Source organism: Hipposideros armiger, unplaced genomic scaffold, assembly GCF_001890085.2.
Source record: "Hipposideros armiger isolate ML-2016 unplaced genomic scaffold, ASM189008v1 scaffold_426, whole genome shotgun sequence".
Classification (NCBI taxonomy): domain Eukaryota; kingdom Metazoa; phylum Chordata; class Mammalia; order Chiroptera; family Hipposideridae; genus Hipposideros; species Hipposideros armiger.
The window spans coordinates 994089-1009196 of NW_017731776.1; the positions used below are offsets into that span (position 1 = coordinate 994089).

Consider the following 15108-nt stretch of genomic DNA (forward strand, 5'->3'; position numbering starts at 1 on the left):
AGCACTGTTCCCATCCCCCCAATTCCCCAATAAAAATCTTAAAAAAAAAGTTTTTCAAAATTTCTGCTCATCAAAGACACTGTTAAGAAAATGGATAGACAGGTACAGATTGGGAAAAGCATTCACCATATATGTATCTGACAAAGAACTCATGTCTTGACTATATAAAGATCTCCTAAAAGTCAACAATAATTGCAATCTAAAAAAAAAATGGGCAAAAGACTAAACAAACACCTCATGAAAGAAGATATGCAAATGTCCACAGCCCATTAAAAGTCACTAGTCATCGGGATATGCAAAATATAATCATACTGAGGTACCATTCCATACCCCCTAAAACGGCTAGAATAAAAAAGACAGACAGCATTGAACGTTGGCAAGGATGTAGCATAACAGCAGCTTTCATGCATTGCTGGTGGGAGTGCAGAATAGTACAAGAACTTTGGAGAGCTGTTTTGCAGTTTCCTATAAAGCTAATGATATGTCAACCCTATGACCCATAATTTCCACTCCTAGGTATTTACCTAAGAGAAATGAAAACATATATCCATAAGGAGAATTCTACAAGAATGTTCACAGCTGCCTTATTCATAATAGCCCCAAACTGGAAGCAACCCCAATGACCATCAACAGAAAAATGGATAAACGAATTGTGGTAGAGTCATACAATGGAATACGCAGAAATCAAACAAAACAAAGCATTGATATATGCAACAACGTGCGTTAATCTTACAGACATTACACTGAGTGAATGAAACAGGGCACAAAGAAATGCATATTGTACAATTCCATTCATATGAAGTTCTAGACCAGGCAAAATCAATCTCTAGAGAGACCAAACCAGGAAGTGGTTGCTTCTGGGTGGGATTGACAGGAAAGAGACACACACAATGGAAATTTCTGGGCTAATGGAAGTGTTCTAATCTTGTTTACCATGGTGGTTACATGGTGTATCCAATTGTCAAAACTGATCAAACTCGACAATTCAGAACTGGGAATTTTATTGTATGTAAATTTTACCCTGATAAAAACTAATTTCACATAAAAATGAGTAACAGAAAACCTTTGAAGTTAAATCCAATGGAAAGCTATTATGAGAAAAAAGAGAATAAAGAACAGGAAGACATTCATACAAAGGAACCACATCAGAAAGATAGGCCCACAGAACAGGAGAAGTGAACTAAAACACATTAAGAAAATAATACAAGACAGGAAAAAACAACATGGATATGAAGTAGAAAAATTTAGAAATGAGGTGATGGAATTCGGGAAGGAATTAGAAATTTAAAAAGGAAAACATAAGTTTAGTAATGAAGGCAAAACTATATGGAATACAAAAGTAATAAACACAACAAAGAATCCCTGAAGAGAATTATAAAGTAAAAATAAAAAAAATTAAATACAAAAGAAACAAAGAAATAGGGAGAGATTATTTTTGGAGTGAGGGTGATAAAAATTTAGATAATGGGAATAGTTTTAAAACTCCGTGAGTATACTAAAAATCTCTGAACCATACACTTTGAAAGGGTGAATTTTATGGTATGTGAATTATATCTTAGTAAAGCTGAAATATATATATACATATATAATATATATTATATATTGTATATTTATTATATATTATATATTATATATTATATATATATGTGTCTATCTGTATCTATGTATGTATGATAGGGCTCCTATTATGGGCTCCATTCTCACTCCAGATAGTAAATCATCACATTTAGAAGTGGAAAAAAACAGAAATGAAGAAAAAGTAAAAATATCCAAGAGGAAGAGACAAATATTAAAAATAGGTTATGAAAGGGGGTGATGGGTTAGCTCAGTTGATTAGAGCATTGTGCTGATAACACCAAGGTTGCCGGTTCAATCCCCACATGGGCCACCACTGTGAACTGCGACCTCCTTAAAAGAGTCAACTATGCCAGTGTAGCATGAAAGCAATGTGTAACCAATGACCATGGCTGTTCCCCAATAAAATTAAAAAGAAAAAAGGCTATGAAATCTAATATACAGATAATAGGAGTTCCTGAAGAAGAAATGCAAAGAAAGGGAACCAAAAAAAAATTCTAAAAACTGTAATTTAAGACAATCTTTCCTGAAACTAAAAAAACAAAACAAAACAAAAAAAGATTTGAAACTACAGCTGGAAAGAATATACCATATAACTGAGAATATTGACACAGACTGATCAATACCAAGACATAATCTAGAAAAATTATTAAACTTAAGAAAAAGAAAGAAAAAACAAAGTCTTTTCGGCATCTAGCCAAAAAAAGCAAGTTTTTTACAATGGAAAAAATAGATAATCAGACTTTTCAATAGCAATGTTCTATGTTCCATGTTAGAAGAAAAACATATTTAAGATAGTCAGAAATGAAAGAAAAAGAGAGAAAGGAGGGAGAGAGAAAGAAAGAAAGAGAGGGAAAAAAGAAAGGAAAACAAGGAAGGAAGCAAGGAAGGAAGGAAGGAAGGAAGGAAGGAAGGAAGGAAGGAAGGAAGGAAGGAAGGAAGGAAGGAAGGAAGGAAGGAAGGAAGGAAGGAAGGAAGGAAGGAGAAAAGGAAGGAAGGGAAAGGGAGGGGCAGGAGGGGTGGGGAGGGGAGGGAGGAAGGGAGAAAAGAAAGTCCCCCAAGGATTTTGTATCCAACAAAACTGACTTTATAAGAACAAATTATTATCACCATGTCAGAACTCAGAGAACATTGTTCACATGAACCCTTCTTGTGGGGACTATTAGAGAACAAGCTTCAGACAACGAAAACGACAAGCGAGACACCGACATAGGATTGCTGGTGAACATTAAATATGCAGCTACTTGTAGACAGAGGTCAACGAGGGCCAAAGGGAAGCAGCGGGGTGTGTCACGGCTCTATGCTCTGACCACGTAGAGACAGTACGATTTTAAAAGCAGGACAAGAATGGGGAGAGCAGATGCAAACCAAATCTGAACTGCGTTTGGAAACCACGTTGGTGGTGGTAGAGTTAGCAAGTTACTCGTTGTTCGGAGACTGCTGTGCATGCAATGGGAGATAAAGCAAATGGCACTTATGGGATAGTCTCATTATTTCACTTCTGTACCTTTGAGTATCAGGATTCTTGACGTGGAACAAAGAAGGTACTGCTGTCATAAGGAAGAAGCGAAGTAAAAATCCTGTGGTGCTGACTCTGAATTGGCAGTGTCAATACGAACTTATTAAGTATTTTGTCTTTAAATATATATAGTCATATATGTAGATTGTACGTATCTAAAGTGTATATAATGCATATATATTACATGTACATACACACGTGTATATGTATGTACATACAGCACCGGCCACCGAAAAGGCTGAAGAACAGTGATCAGCCCGGTAGCAAGGAATACCCTCAGTGCCAGACTATTGTCTTAAAATACCACTTCCCACTAAAAACAAAAAATAAAAACAGGGCTTCATGGAGCGATGGCTGATTCCATGTCTAGGGTAGCAAAAGTACCAGATGAGGACGGACCATCTTGGCAGACGAGAGCAGCTGTGAGAGCTACTAGGGTCGTCCGAAAGGGATTCAGGAGTCAGACTCAGAGGCTCCTACTGGCCAAAGAGGGAACATTTTCAACTCCAAATAAAGATCATAATTGCAAAGGCTTGAAACCCATGAAGTATGTTGAAATCTATGATAGTGACGATACTAAAACATATTCCAATAATAATGCTAGTTAAAAAGAATAATAAAGCCTTTTGGTCACCTTCAGAGGATGACAGGATAAGTGAAGGGAGAGCATAAGCCTTTATCCTGCCTTTCCCGGATGAAACGTGCCACTGAGTAACAAATAGCAGATAAAGGAGGGGAGACTCCTTTAGAAATATTCCAGTTAATCAGTGAAAAGGCATCAGAATAGCAGCATTTTGCAACTACCCGTGTGCAAATGCCTCTGGACACACTGAGCCTCCGTGGCTGTTAATATCCCACGGCAGCTGACATGATGGACCTCCCAGTGGAAGGCCCAGCACCCCCTCTGGTCTTGCCAGAGGGATGGAACCTGTGTCCGATCAGCCCTGGATCCAGAGGACAGAGAACAAGCTGAACTGCACCAGAAGTGCGCAACTAGCAACTTCCAGACCAGGAAAGCCAACCAGTTAGAAGACCCCAGGGCCTTTGACTGACAAATTGTAAGAAGAGGAAAGGGATGGAAGGGCAATCAGTAGATTAAGAGAACCAAACACATATTTAAAACAAACAAACAGGGGCAGCCGGTTAGCTCAGGTGGTTAGAGCGCAGTGCTCATAACACCAAGGTTGCCGGTTCAATCCCCACACGGGCCACTGAAGCTGCGCCCTCCACAACTAGACTGAAATGACTTGACATGGAGCTGATGGGTCCCGGAAAAACACACTGTTCCCCAATAAATCAAACAAACAAAAAAGAGCAAGACCAAACTCTAGGCAAGACCAAACCAAAGTGTCTAGGGATAGACGCTGGGGTGATCAACTACGAAGGCACACAAGGAAGGGTCGGACCAGGGGTCACTTTTGGGGGGAGGGAAGAAGGGGCAGTGATTTTGATGGGGGTACACGAAGGGGCTTGTGGGGAGGCTGCAAAGTTCTTGGACCTGGGTGGTAGGTTCAAGGGTGGGTTTGCCTTATCATGACTCGTTCAAGTCTAATTTATTCAAGTGAGATTTTCAGTATCTGCGCTTTTGTTTATGATAAAACCCCCAAACCTAAGTCAGATCCTATCATGCCTTCCCTCGAGGCCCTCTAATGATGCCCCCTCACTAGGGGAGGGGCTCCTGTTAATGGCTGGTCATCGGCCCTGCACTTGACCTTGCTGCCTGCCCTCCAGCCACGAGCTTCTTCAAGTCCTTCCACGTGCTGTTCCCTCTGCCCAGAACACGCTTCCCTGTGTCTCCCTGGCTCACTCTTCACCTCCTTCAGGCCTTTTCTCGATGTCATCTTTCTAGTGATGTTTTCCTTGAACATCAGTTAAAAATTGCACCCTTTCAGCACTTCGTATCCCCTTCGCTGCTCTGTTTTCTCTGTGGCCTATTTTGCATCTAACCTGTCACATATACACTCACGTGTCTTGGTTTTGGTCTGGGTCCCGTCTTGGGAGGGGCAGGGTTTTTTGTCTGCTGGACCCCCAGTGCCTAAAACAGTGCCTGACACATGGCAGTAAATAGCTGCTGCAGGAATGAGCCCGAGAGGGCGGAGGCCTCTGGTGTGTTCAGCCCGTATGGTCCTGGCTGAGGGCCCTGCCCGACTGTCACAGCCAAGACACCGGTGCCCAGAGGCGGCAGCTCTCCTTACAGAGCAAGCCTGGGCGATACTCATCCCTGTCCAGCCCAGGGGTGCCACAAGCGACATGGAGCGCCATCAAACACAAGGACAGGAAGTCCCAGGTTGCCAGAAGGAGCTGTATTCCCTAACTCCCCACCCCAAGAGATGGGGCGGGTTTAGTGCTGCATATATTTCAGACTGACCAGGAGGCGGGCCCAGGGGGAGGCTTTTTATCTTGTGTTGGTGGATGCACAGTTTCTGCTGGTAAAATTGTTCCCCACTTGGACATGGTCACCAAACTGATGAGTATTTGACGGAATCCCCCAAAGCGCATCCTGAATTTTGGGGTTCCCCACACACATATTTGAGAACCACAGGCTGTCACAATTAGTTGAGATTTCCCCCCCAAACCTTCCAAGGCCCCTCACCACCAGGCCCACCCTACCTCTCCCCCTTTGCCCAGCCCCGGATCTCTGGCTCACGTCTGTCTGCCTGTTGGGTGCCAGGCTCACGCACGTGCTTGGCCCACTGCCCCCTCTCGGAACGCCCTCTTTCTCCCTCTTCCTCCAGCCAAGCCCCACGCCTTTCTCATTCTTTCCTCTCACAGTCAGTGAAGCCCTGCTCGGTGCCAGCCCCGTCCCAGGCCCTGGACCTACACAGGGAAGACCGCGTCACAGCAGAGCTCTCAGGATTGGCAGGGACAGACACAGGGGAGGACATTTTACTTCTGATTATCCTCACTAAGCTACATGGAGGGCCCGAGTGCCGGGGCAAATGCGCACTTATTCATTTACTTAGTCCTCACAAGACTCCTACAGCACAGTTATTATGATTGTCTCCATTTCACAGACGGGTAAACTGAGGCACAGAAAGGTTAAGCAGCTCATCCAAGGTCACAAAGCCAGTCACTGGTGGAGCTGGGCTTTGAGCCCAGGTGCTCTGGCTGCAGAGCTCGCTTTCTTAACTGCCATGTGCTAAGAACAGATGGAAGCATCTACTGGAGTTTAGAGGGAGGAGGGACTGAACCTGTCCAGGGGTCGGGGAGGTTCGTGGAGGAGGGGATGTCTGTGCTGGATGGCAGAGCGGGGAGCTTCTAGGCTGAGAGGACCGCGTGACAGCAGCCCAGGTGGGAACGCTAGGCTACGTCTGAGGAGTGCAGTTCTTCAGTGGGGCTGGGCTGGGCTGGGGGGTGCCACATGGGGACCGTGGGGTCAGCAGGACCTGCGATTCTTCCCTGAGGGGCCTGGGTTTAGATCTGTGGGTGGCACGGGCATGGAAGTGTTTTTCTCACGGGCGGGACAAGGTCTGACTACCGGCTGCTCCCTGAGGGTGTGGAGGGCAGGCTGGAGATGGGGAGGGGCCCCTGGCCCTCCCCCCACTCTGGAACCCTGGGCGAGTGGCTAGATCTCTGACACTCAGTTTCCTCCTCTGTAAAGTGGGGACAGAGATGGCACCTGCCTCCCAGGTGGCTGGAGGCGGGAATGAGACACTGCAGATAAATGTGCCCAGCAGAGCAGGGCTGGCAGACGCCTGAAAGGGCCGCTGGTTATTATAAGGGCCTCAGGAAATCTTCCCTGAGACGGGGTGTGGAGGGTGAGCCTTCGCCCTCTGCCCTCTGTAGAATGCAGCCCACTCTCCTGAATGCCCCGCCCCCCCCAGGCCAAACTCACCACCACCTCCAGGTCAGAGTTCAAATGCCGCTGGGTATCTGACATCTGCACCAAGATTTCACCTGGAGGCACAGAGAACAACGGTGTCGGTGGGGAGAGCCTGCCCCAGCCGCCCTCTTCCCACCAGGAGCTGCCAGAGGGCCTTCCTGAGGCTGGATTTGGGGACCGAAGTCCAAGGATTTCCCATATTGCCCTGGTACCCCAGCACCTGTCCCAGACCTGGAACAGCCCTGCAGGGAGAGTCTGAACCCTTGGCCCCGAGCTGCAAGGCCTGTGTCTTTGGGGGGACTTCCTGTAAGGGCAAGACTATAAAAGGAACCCCTCTGGGACCCAAGAATGGGAACAAGGCAGGCCAGGGGGAGGGGAGGCACCAGGCAGGCAGCAGAGTGGCCTGGAGCCTGGACAGCAGGGGGAGGCCTGGGGTGGAGGTGGGGCTAGGAGTACCCCCCAGGCCCAAGCAGGTATGGGGGATATAGTAGAAGAGGGAAGCCCCTCACCCAGAATCTGTGAGGTGGAACTCTGCAGGGCCTGCTCCCCAATCTTCTGGATGGCACTGAAGTATACCTCGGCCGCCTCGGACAGAGCTGCATGGGCGGAAGGAATGGGTCTAGTGTCAGCCCCCTCCACCATCTGCCCCCACCCTCTGGAGACCCCTCCTTCCATCAGGAGAAAGTGTGTGGAGGGGACACTGTAGGATCTGGCATAGGTATATATGAGAGGGAGGGGGTGTCCTGGGTGGCGTGTGTGGAGATGTAGCATTGGCCAGAGAAGAGAGGGGTGTGTGTAGCATCGGGTGGGTTCTCCCTGCAAGGGCAGAGCCTGGCGCTGAGCAGGACCTTGGTGTGGGTCTGTCGTGGGTGGGGTGCAGGCACCTGTGTGCCCATGAGGGGTGGGCAGGCGTGTCGTGAGGCACAGGTGTAGGGGCACAGGGTGGGGGCAGGTGAAGGGGCGAGAAAATAGGCTTTGACTCCAAAGTCCTAAAAGGCAGGGAGTGATTGGGTGCACTTGGCTCCAGGGGTGTCCCTGGCCTGTTCATCTAACAGAGGGCTCACAACCCTCTGTCCATGGTACTGGCGGAGGGGGCGTTGCTGGGAAACGGTGAATGACTATCTGGTGTGGGGTGCAAAGAATATGGGTGGGGCGCATGGGGGTCTGCGCGGAGGGGCTGGGTGGGTGGGTAGGGCAGGTGGGTGGCCGGGCGCTTACCATGGAAGGCCCGGAGGTAGTTGTTCCCCAGGTACACCAGGTTCTCCAGGGCGGGATTAAACTGCTCCATGATGCTCTGGACCCCAAGGGCAAAGGGACAGAGCGTGGAGATTGGGAGAGGAAGAACGAATCATGAGCACAGGCACGTCACTGGGCCTCAGCAGCAGGGCACCCCAACTCCAATGAGAAGCCTCTAAGTGGGGAGACCACTTAGAAACCTGGGGTCACCCAGAATCCTGCAGGGGCCTCAGAGGCCATCTCCTAGGGCTCTGTTCCATGCCAGAGTTGTCTTGGCCAGCTCGTGCTCATACACCTACCCTGGGTGGACCTTGCTCCCAAGACAGTGCACCTGGAGGGTTCTCCTCCCACTCGGTTGAGGCCTGCCAGCCTGTTGCAGCCCTGAGCTGGGCACGGCTCAACCTGGCCCTGAGTCCAGGTCTCGCTGGGCTAGATACACAGATTGCCCACAGTCACCTCAGGGGCAAGAGCAGATCTTGCCCTCCTCAAAGAAGAGTCCCCTGGGAGCAAGGCCACCCGAGGCCATGGCCAGCAGGAGAGCACTCTGGGTGGTGGAGACAACCCTGGGCTTGGACTTGGACTTGGGTCTTAGTTCAAATCCCTGCAGCCCCTCTGCCTCCCTTGGTAACCTTGAACAAGCTGTTTAACCTCTCTGGCCTCAGTTTTCTCATCTATCAGATGGAGTGATTATTTTCTACCCCACAGGTATGGTGTTGTGAGGCTTACGTGTGAAAAGGTCCTACATACAGTAGGTACTCAGTAAATGTCTTTGGAGGCTGCAGCAACCCCTCTGGAGCGCAGCAGGAAGTTTGAGTGAGGGGCTCAGAAATGAGAGTGAGACAGAGATGAGAAAGAGACAGAGAGGCAGAGACGGGAAGACAGAAACACAGAGAGAGAAACTCCCCACTCTCAGGCCAGGAGGCTCTTTGGGGCCCCTGTTCCCAGCTGCAGCCATGCCCAGTGTTTGGAAGCTGAGGCTCTTGCTAAGTACCATCTCAGCAGGCCTGTCACTCACTGGGTGACTGGACAAACCCCTCCCTGGGAGCCTCAGGTTGGGGCTGTGGTGGCTGACTGCCCCCAGAGATCCCCACCCCCCTGCCCACAGCTCATCCCGGCTTGTCTCCACTGGGTCTTCCTTGCCAGCACATGCTGCAGCCATGCTCACCCTCTGTCCTCCAGCGCTGGCCGGACCTTTGCGCCCTGGGAGGGGGTGTTCCGGCCCCGGGCCTGGGCTGGACACGTGCTTACCTTGTAGATGGCCATGGTAGACCTGTAGAACTGGTCCATCTCGGGGGCCATGGAGTGGGCTGCACCCGGGTGCTGAGCAGGAGGCTGGTGGCGCTGGCAGGGTGCTGGGGGTCAGTACCCACTGGTGCCTACCGCTCGGCGGACGGTAAAGGAGGCTGCAGAGTGGGGCCTGGAAATGGAGGGCCGGCCAAGGAGGAGGTGGCAGCTTAATTATTCAACAGCCGGGGATGTCAGAATGCGATCTGGGGCGTAACCAGACCCGGCGGGGAAGGCATCCTGTGACGCGAGCGGGTTCGTGTGACCTACCCTTCAATTATTTACCCCTGAGCCGCGGACCAGCGGGCACGCGTGGATGAGTCACTCTCCTAGGTCACCTCCTCCTTGAGGACAAGGCCTCCCCGGGCCAGCTGGGACCGCTGGCTCTGGGTGGACCCCGGCCCTCTGCCTATTTATACTGGGTACTGCCTACCCGACTGGGCTGCGTGGTGCCTTCCTCCTGGACCCCCCTTGCAGACCCAGCTCCTGAGGATGACCCCATGGACTGTCGTCACTGTCGTCAGGTCTCTCCTCTGCTCTGAGCCCCTCAGACCTGCACTTGAGCTCCTCAAGGGCCAAGCCTCCCACGTCTGCTGCTGCCCACCAGCGCCTTCGTATGATGGAGAGGGGGCAGCACAAACCCTAATGTTACACAGACCTGGGGCAAACTTTGGTCCTGCTCCCTTGCTGTGTGACATGACCGCTGGAGCCCCCGCCCTCTCTGGATCTCATCTCCTCCCCCTGCAAATGAGGCCCTCCCTCACCTTCCACCATGGGGCAGGCGGGCCTGGGGGAAAGACGAGGTATCCCTCCCCTGGGAGCCTGAGAAACAGAGTGGCTATCTGAGTGGGCACAGGAAGTCTGACCGAGGGCACGGTAAGGCTGAAGGTCAAGGCTGAGGGGCACTGGTGGGTGGGGGGACAGGGGACGCTCACACCACAGTACACACAACTCGGGAACTGGAATCAAACCGTTTATTTCACAGCTTGGGGCAGCCCGCCCCACTCATAAACCATTGCCTGTTGGGAAGAACAATTCAAGTCACGAGCAACCTTTGAGAACTGAGGCGAGCTGGCAGGGTGTGGCAGCTCTGAGGAGTGCAGGTGGCTGAGCAGCTGTTGCGGGGCAAAGTCGAATGGGGCACCCCACACCCAGAGCATAGTCTTCCCCTGCTGACAGGGTGGGGAATGGCCAGTTTCTCTAGCTCCACCCCCAGGGAAGAGGGCAGAGGGTGGAAGGGATGGCTGCATCTCCAGGGGGCCTGGAAGAGCCTAGGGCCCTCTGGGAGGCAGGGGCTGGCGACACGCCTGGGTGCCCTTGTGTTTCAGCTGACAGGACAAGGGGCCCAGAGTTCATTGTCCTTGGAGGTCAGGGAGAAGGCCCCAGTGAGGCTCTAGGCTTTCCAAGCCTGGAATGACAAAAAGTGCCAGAAGGCAGGGGTGGGGGGCGAGAGGCCTTCGGGACCAGCCTCACACAGGAAGCCCAGCACTCTCTGAGGCCTGGTCTGTGGACAGGGCTGCCTGGGCCCGGCTCTGCCCAGCAGGATGGCGCTTGGGCCTCATCCTCCTCCCCAGCAGGAGGTGGGTGCTAGGGTCCTGGGGGGCCTGGCAGCCCTACGGTGAGAGTAGCAGCTGGATGAGCTTGTGGAACTGCTCCCGGTGCTCGTAGATATAGACCTCGGTCTCCCAGAGGGCGTTGACCAGCACCATGTCACTGATCTCATCCAGCATGATGTCTGTCCCCAGCTGGGGGTTCAATCTGTCCAAGTCAAGGAGGAGGGGTCACCCCAGGTCTCTTGGCCGGACTGGGGGACAAGAGCTAGGACTTGGGAAAGTCCATGCCAAGGACTGGGGTGGGAAATGTTGCCAGATGTGGCCGACCAGGGAGTGGGGCCGGGGCCGGGGCCAGGGCTGGCCAAGCCCTCACCTGAAGTACTGGATGTCGACCATCTCACACCAAGCCCGGGCCCGGTCCACAGCCCGCCCATCCGCATCCGTGCACTGGTGAGAAGTAGCCTCTGTGAGCACACAGCACACGCCACACCCACAGTCCCTGCCCAGGGAGCCCCAGGTTCCAGTCTGGCTTAGCCACCCATCAGCAGGGTGGCTCTGGGCAAGTTCCCCTCCCCGCCCAGCTGTATGATCAGAGGGGCCTGGTCTGTGGTTTACATGGTGGCTGAGCAGTGCCCATCCAGGGTCAGGGAATGTGCTGGGGATGGGCAGAGGCTGAGTGGACAGGCCTCCATGTCCTGCCCCCTGCAACTGTGTCCGTCTGAAATTCTGGGGTTCCACATAGGGCTGTTGGAAAGAAGGGATCCGCAGCTACAAGGCGCTTGAAAACACCCCTGTAGGTGGTCATTGAGGATCCCTGCCAGAACTGGGACTCTGAATAAGGGACCCACCTCTTCTGCCCCCCTTCAGTGGGCTAAAGAGTGTCAACAAAGGGCACCATGGAAGAGGGTGAAGGCGTCTTCTGGGGCTGAGACCCTGAGGCAAGTGGGGAGGCCCATACTCACACAGTCCACCACCATCTTGCCCAGTTCCTTGGCCCCAAAAACAGTCTTAGCCAATTCCCAGGGGTTGCTGGGACGGAAGACATCCACACAGGTCACGGGCACCTGTGGGGACTTCCCTGTCCCCAGAGAGACGACAATGGACAGTTTCTTCACCTTGTTGCCCTGACCCTGTTGGGAACACGATAAGGATAGTCAGAGGATGCCCTCTCCCTGGTGGACCTTTCCACGGGTGAGGAGCACCCAGAGGTGAGAGAGGGGCCTACAGCGGGGGACCCTGGGTGAACATGAGGAGGGAGAGAGGCCTCCTGTGGCAGGAGCACAGCCGTGCTGCCTCCTCCTTTGGTCCTGAACAAGCTCTACTGCCAATTTGCTGGGTGACCTTGACGAGACACTCCTATCCAGGCTGGTCATCCACAAGAGGAGGCAGCTTAGATGGGTGACATCTGAGGACCCTTCCCCATCCCACCATCTCTGAATCCTTCCTCCTCCAGGAAGCCAGCTCTGCCCAGTCTGGCCCCTAGAGGGCGCTCGTCTCTCTGACGGCAGAGTCCCAGCCTCGCCCCCGGGGGGGGGGGGGGGGGGGGGGGCTGTGTGCAGGCCTTAGTGATGGCTGCGGTGATAATCACAGCCAGCAAGGATGTGGGCCAGGCACTGTCCTATACACTTCACAGATAGGAGCGCACAGACGCCTCCTGACAACCCCCAACCCCAGTCAGGGGCTGAAGGGAAGCGTGGGCAGATTCAGGACTCAAACCCAGAGGCAGGGTGGCTCCAGGACCCATGCTCAGGACCCACACTGCCTCCGCTTGCACACGTGGGCCTTGCCCACCTCCGCGTGACGCTCCTCGGGCTGAGGGCCCCGTCTCTTCCTCCAGATAACTGACTTGGCACTGCCCATCCCCAAGGGCCTCAGGATGAGGTACCCTTCTCCATGAGCCCTTTTCTAGCCCCCAAGTCTCCCAGTAGAGGCGATGCTCCTCCTGGGCCCCCAGCACAGTCCTCTGTCACAGCACCCGAAACACTAGGAAGGGTGATTACTTGTTTATGGCCTGTCTCCCCTAGATGTGAGCAACTCAAGGGCAAGTGTGTGATCCCAGGCTGGGTGGAGTGGCTAGGCCTGGGACTGGCAGGTACTACTGATACACATGCTGCTCTCTCCTGGAACAGCAGATGCTGTTAACTGATCATAATTCTGCACCATAGGTCCAGGCTGGGCCTCAGAACTCCTCTTAGCACCGTGCCTCGGGCAGACACCACCAAACAGGTTCAAGTGTGAGATAACAAATCAATGAGTGCGTGAATAAAAGCCATTTGCTTTCTCAGGAGTCAATCCTTAGTAAGGTTTGCTGAACCGGGCTAGCGGCAGTGGGTGGTCATGTCCGGCCCGTCCAACCTGGAGGTGGCTCTCACCTTGCGGGTCATGTCCTGGTTGTACTCATGGATCTCAGTCATGGCATCCAGCGTGGGGTTGTTGGCCAGCAGCCCACCATCCAGGAAGCGCCCATTAGGCCGGAAGTAGGTGGGGGCTGCCCCACTGCTCCGGGCTGCCCGCCACACCAGCTGCTCTGGAGTTGGGAAGGAAGGTGGCCCAGTGGGACAAGGGACTGGTATAAAACCCGCAGGCTTCAAATCTTCATGTGCATGTGTACTCGGGAGAGGCAGGGGACTTTTCAGGAGCAGGCCTGACGAGGCCATGCTGCCTCGCTCCGCCATCCTGATGGAAGGCAGGGTCTAGCTGAGGGCCTCCCGGGGCCTCCTCTGGCCTGCCCAGGCCTGACAGCTCCCCAGCTCTGCCTGTCCTCAGCTGACAAAGGCTCAGCTGACAGGGCAGCAGGGGGTGAGGGGTGGGGGGCTGGATGTGCCCGGCAGCAAGCCTACGACTCCCACCCAACACCCCATGGCCTTACAGGCCAATCACCTCCCACAGATGCATCAAACAAGGTTTTAACCTGAGGGCTGAGTTAGAGGCTTTAGGTTAATATTCTGGCTGAAACGAGGCTCCCGCACACACTCCGGGGCTTCGTAATTCCGGAAGAGGTGGAGTTCAGCTGGCTGCCGGTCAGACAGAGTCCCTGTCAGCATCACCCTGGAGAGAAAAAGGAGCAGGACGCCTGAAGCCACTGACGCATCCAACCCGTGGGAATCCACTTCTGGGAATCCACCCTGAGACACTCTCGCCTGTGTGGAGATGGACACGCACGAGGCTATTAGCAGCACTGGCTGTTAAAGCAAAAGACTGGCAACAACAGAGCTGCCCATCCGCGGGTCGGTTCACTGCCCCACGGTGCCCCTGCCCAGTGTCACTGCAGAAGGACTAAGCAGCGCTTTACATACTGATAGGCACTGAGCACCAAGATGTATGGTCAAGTGGGAAAAAAAGATTTAGGGCAGCGCGTGTAGCATGCCACCATTTATTTAAAAAGAAAACCTATGTACTTATTTGCTTAGTCAGAGGGTAACTCTGAAAGGGCCCATGAGCAGTACCTAGCAACAGTGAGCAGGGGGCTGCTTGGTGGCTACAGCTCCAAAACAGGAAGCGGGGAGACTTCACTATGTCACCTTTGATACCTCTTCAATGTTCTATGTACCATGTGAGTGTATAACCTATTATGAAGACATGTCATGAGAGACACAGACATCCTTAAAAGCTCTGGGGAATATAGACTGGCACAGTCGTCTCAGAAATTCACATGTATTATATAATATTAAGACCTTTACCAATGTCCCGGCTCTTTGATCTGGGAATTCCATTTTAGAAAATCTATCCTAAAGGAATAATCTTAGTTACAATGAAAGCTTCTTGTATAAGGCTATTTGTCACAATGTCATTTATTATAGTGAAAAATGAACCCATCTAAATGGCAACAAGGGAAGGGAGTAAGTAAGTACACAATGAGGTGTTTTTTGGCCATTCACAATTATGCTTGCAAGGAGTTCAGAGCAACACAGAAAGATATTTATTATATTGTAAGGATAGATATAAAGGAAAGGGGACTAAAAAAACCCTCTGCATCAGAAAAAAAATTAGTTTTCCATTTCTGGGAATACTGTGGAAAGGTTATTTAAACAATCTTCCCACTAAACAAAAAAACTAAATGCTGGGGGGAAAAGAATTTCATATATATATATATATATATATATACACACACACACACA

At 52.0% G+C, this 15108-nt stretch overlaps 2 protein-coding genes across 3 annotated transcripts in view; both read right to left on the reverse strand.

The window, feature by feature from the left end:
- The window catches only part of BAIAP2L2 (BAR/IMD domain containing adaptor protein 2 like 2), a 28742-nt gene extending 19128 nt beyond the window's left edge, over positions 1–9614 (reverse strand). For both annotated transcript variants that reach the window (XM_019664671.1, XM_019664670.1), the window contains exons 1-4: positions 9402–9614; positions 8136–8211; positions 7427–7513; positions 6930–6991 (exon numbers count right to left, since the gene is read on the reverse strand). In XM_019664671.1, coding sequence (XP_019520216.1) covers positions 6930–6991; positions 7427–7513; positions 8136–8211; positions 9402–9452 — 276 coding nt within the window. In that variant the 5' untranslated portion in view covers positions 9453–9614. The remainder of the gene's footprint in view (positions 1–6929; positions 6992–7426; positions 7514–8135; positions 8212–9401) is intronic.
- A 783-nt stretch (positions 9615–10397) lies between these two features.
- PLA2G6 (phospholipase A2 group VI) overlaps positions 10398–15108 on the reverse strand; it is a 74352-nt gene continuing 69641 nt past the window's right edge. Inside the window, exons 12-16 of the mRNA XM_019664568.1 lie at positions 13902–14038; positions 13363–13517; positions 11953–12120; positions 11364–11437; positions 10398–11195 (exon numbers count right to left, since the gene is read on the reverse strand). Of these exons, the coding sequence (XP_019520113.1) occupies positions 11051–11195; positions 11364–11437; positions 11953–12120; positions 13363–13517; positions 13902–14038 (679 nt within the window). The 3' untranslated portion in view covers positions 10398–11050. The remainder of the gene's footprint in view (positions 11196–11363; positions 11438–11952; positions 12121–13362; positions 13518–13901; positions 14039–15108) is intronic.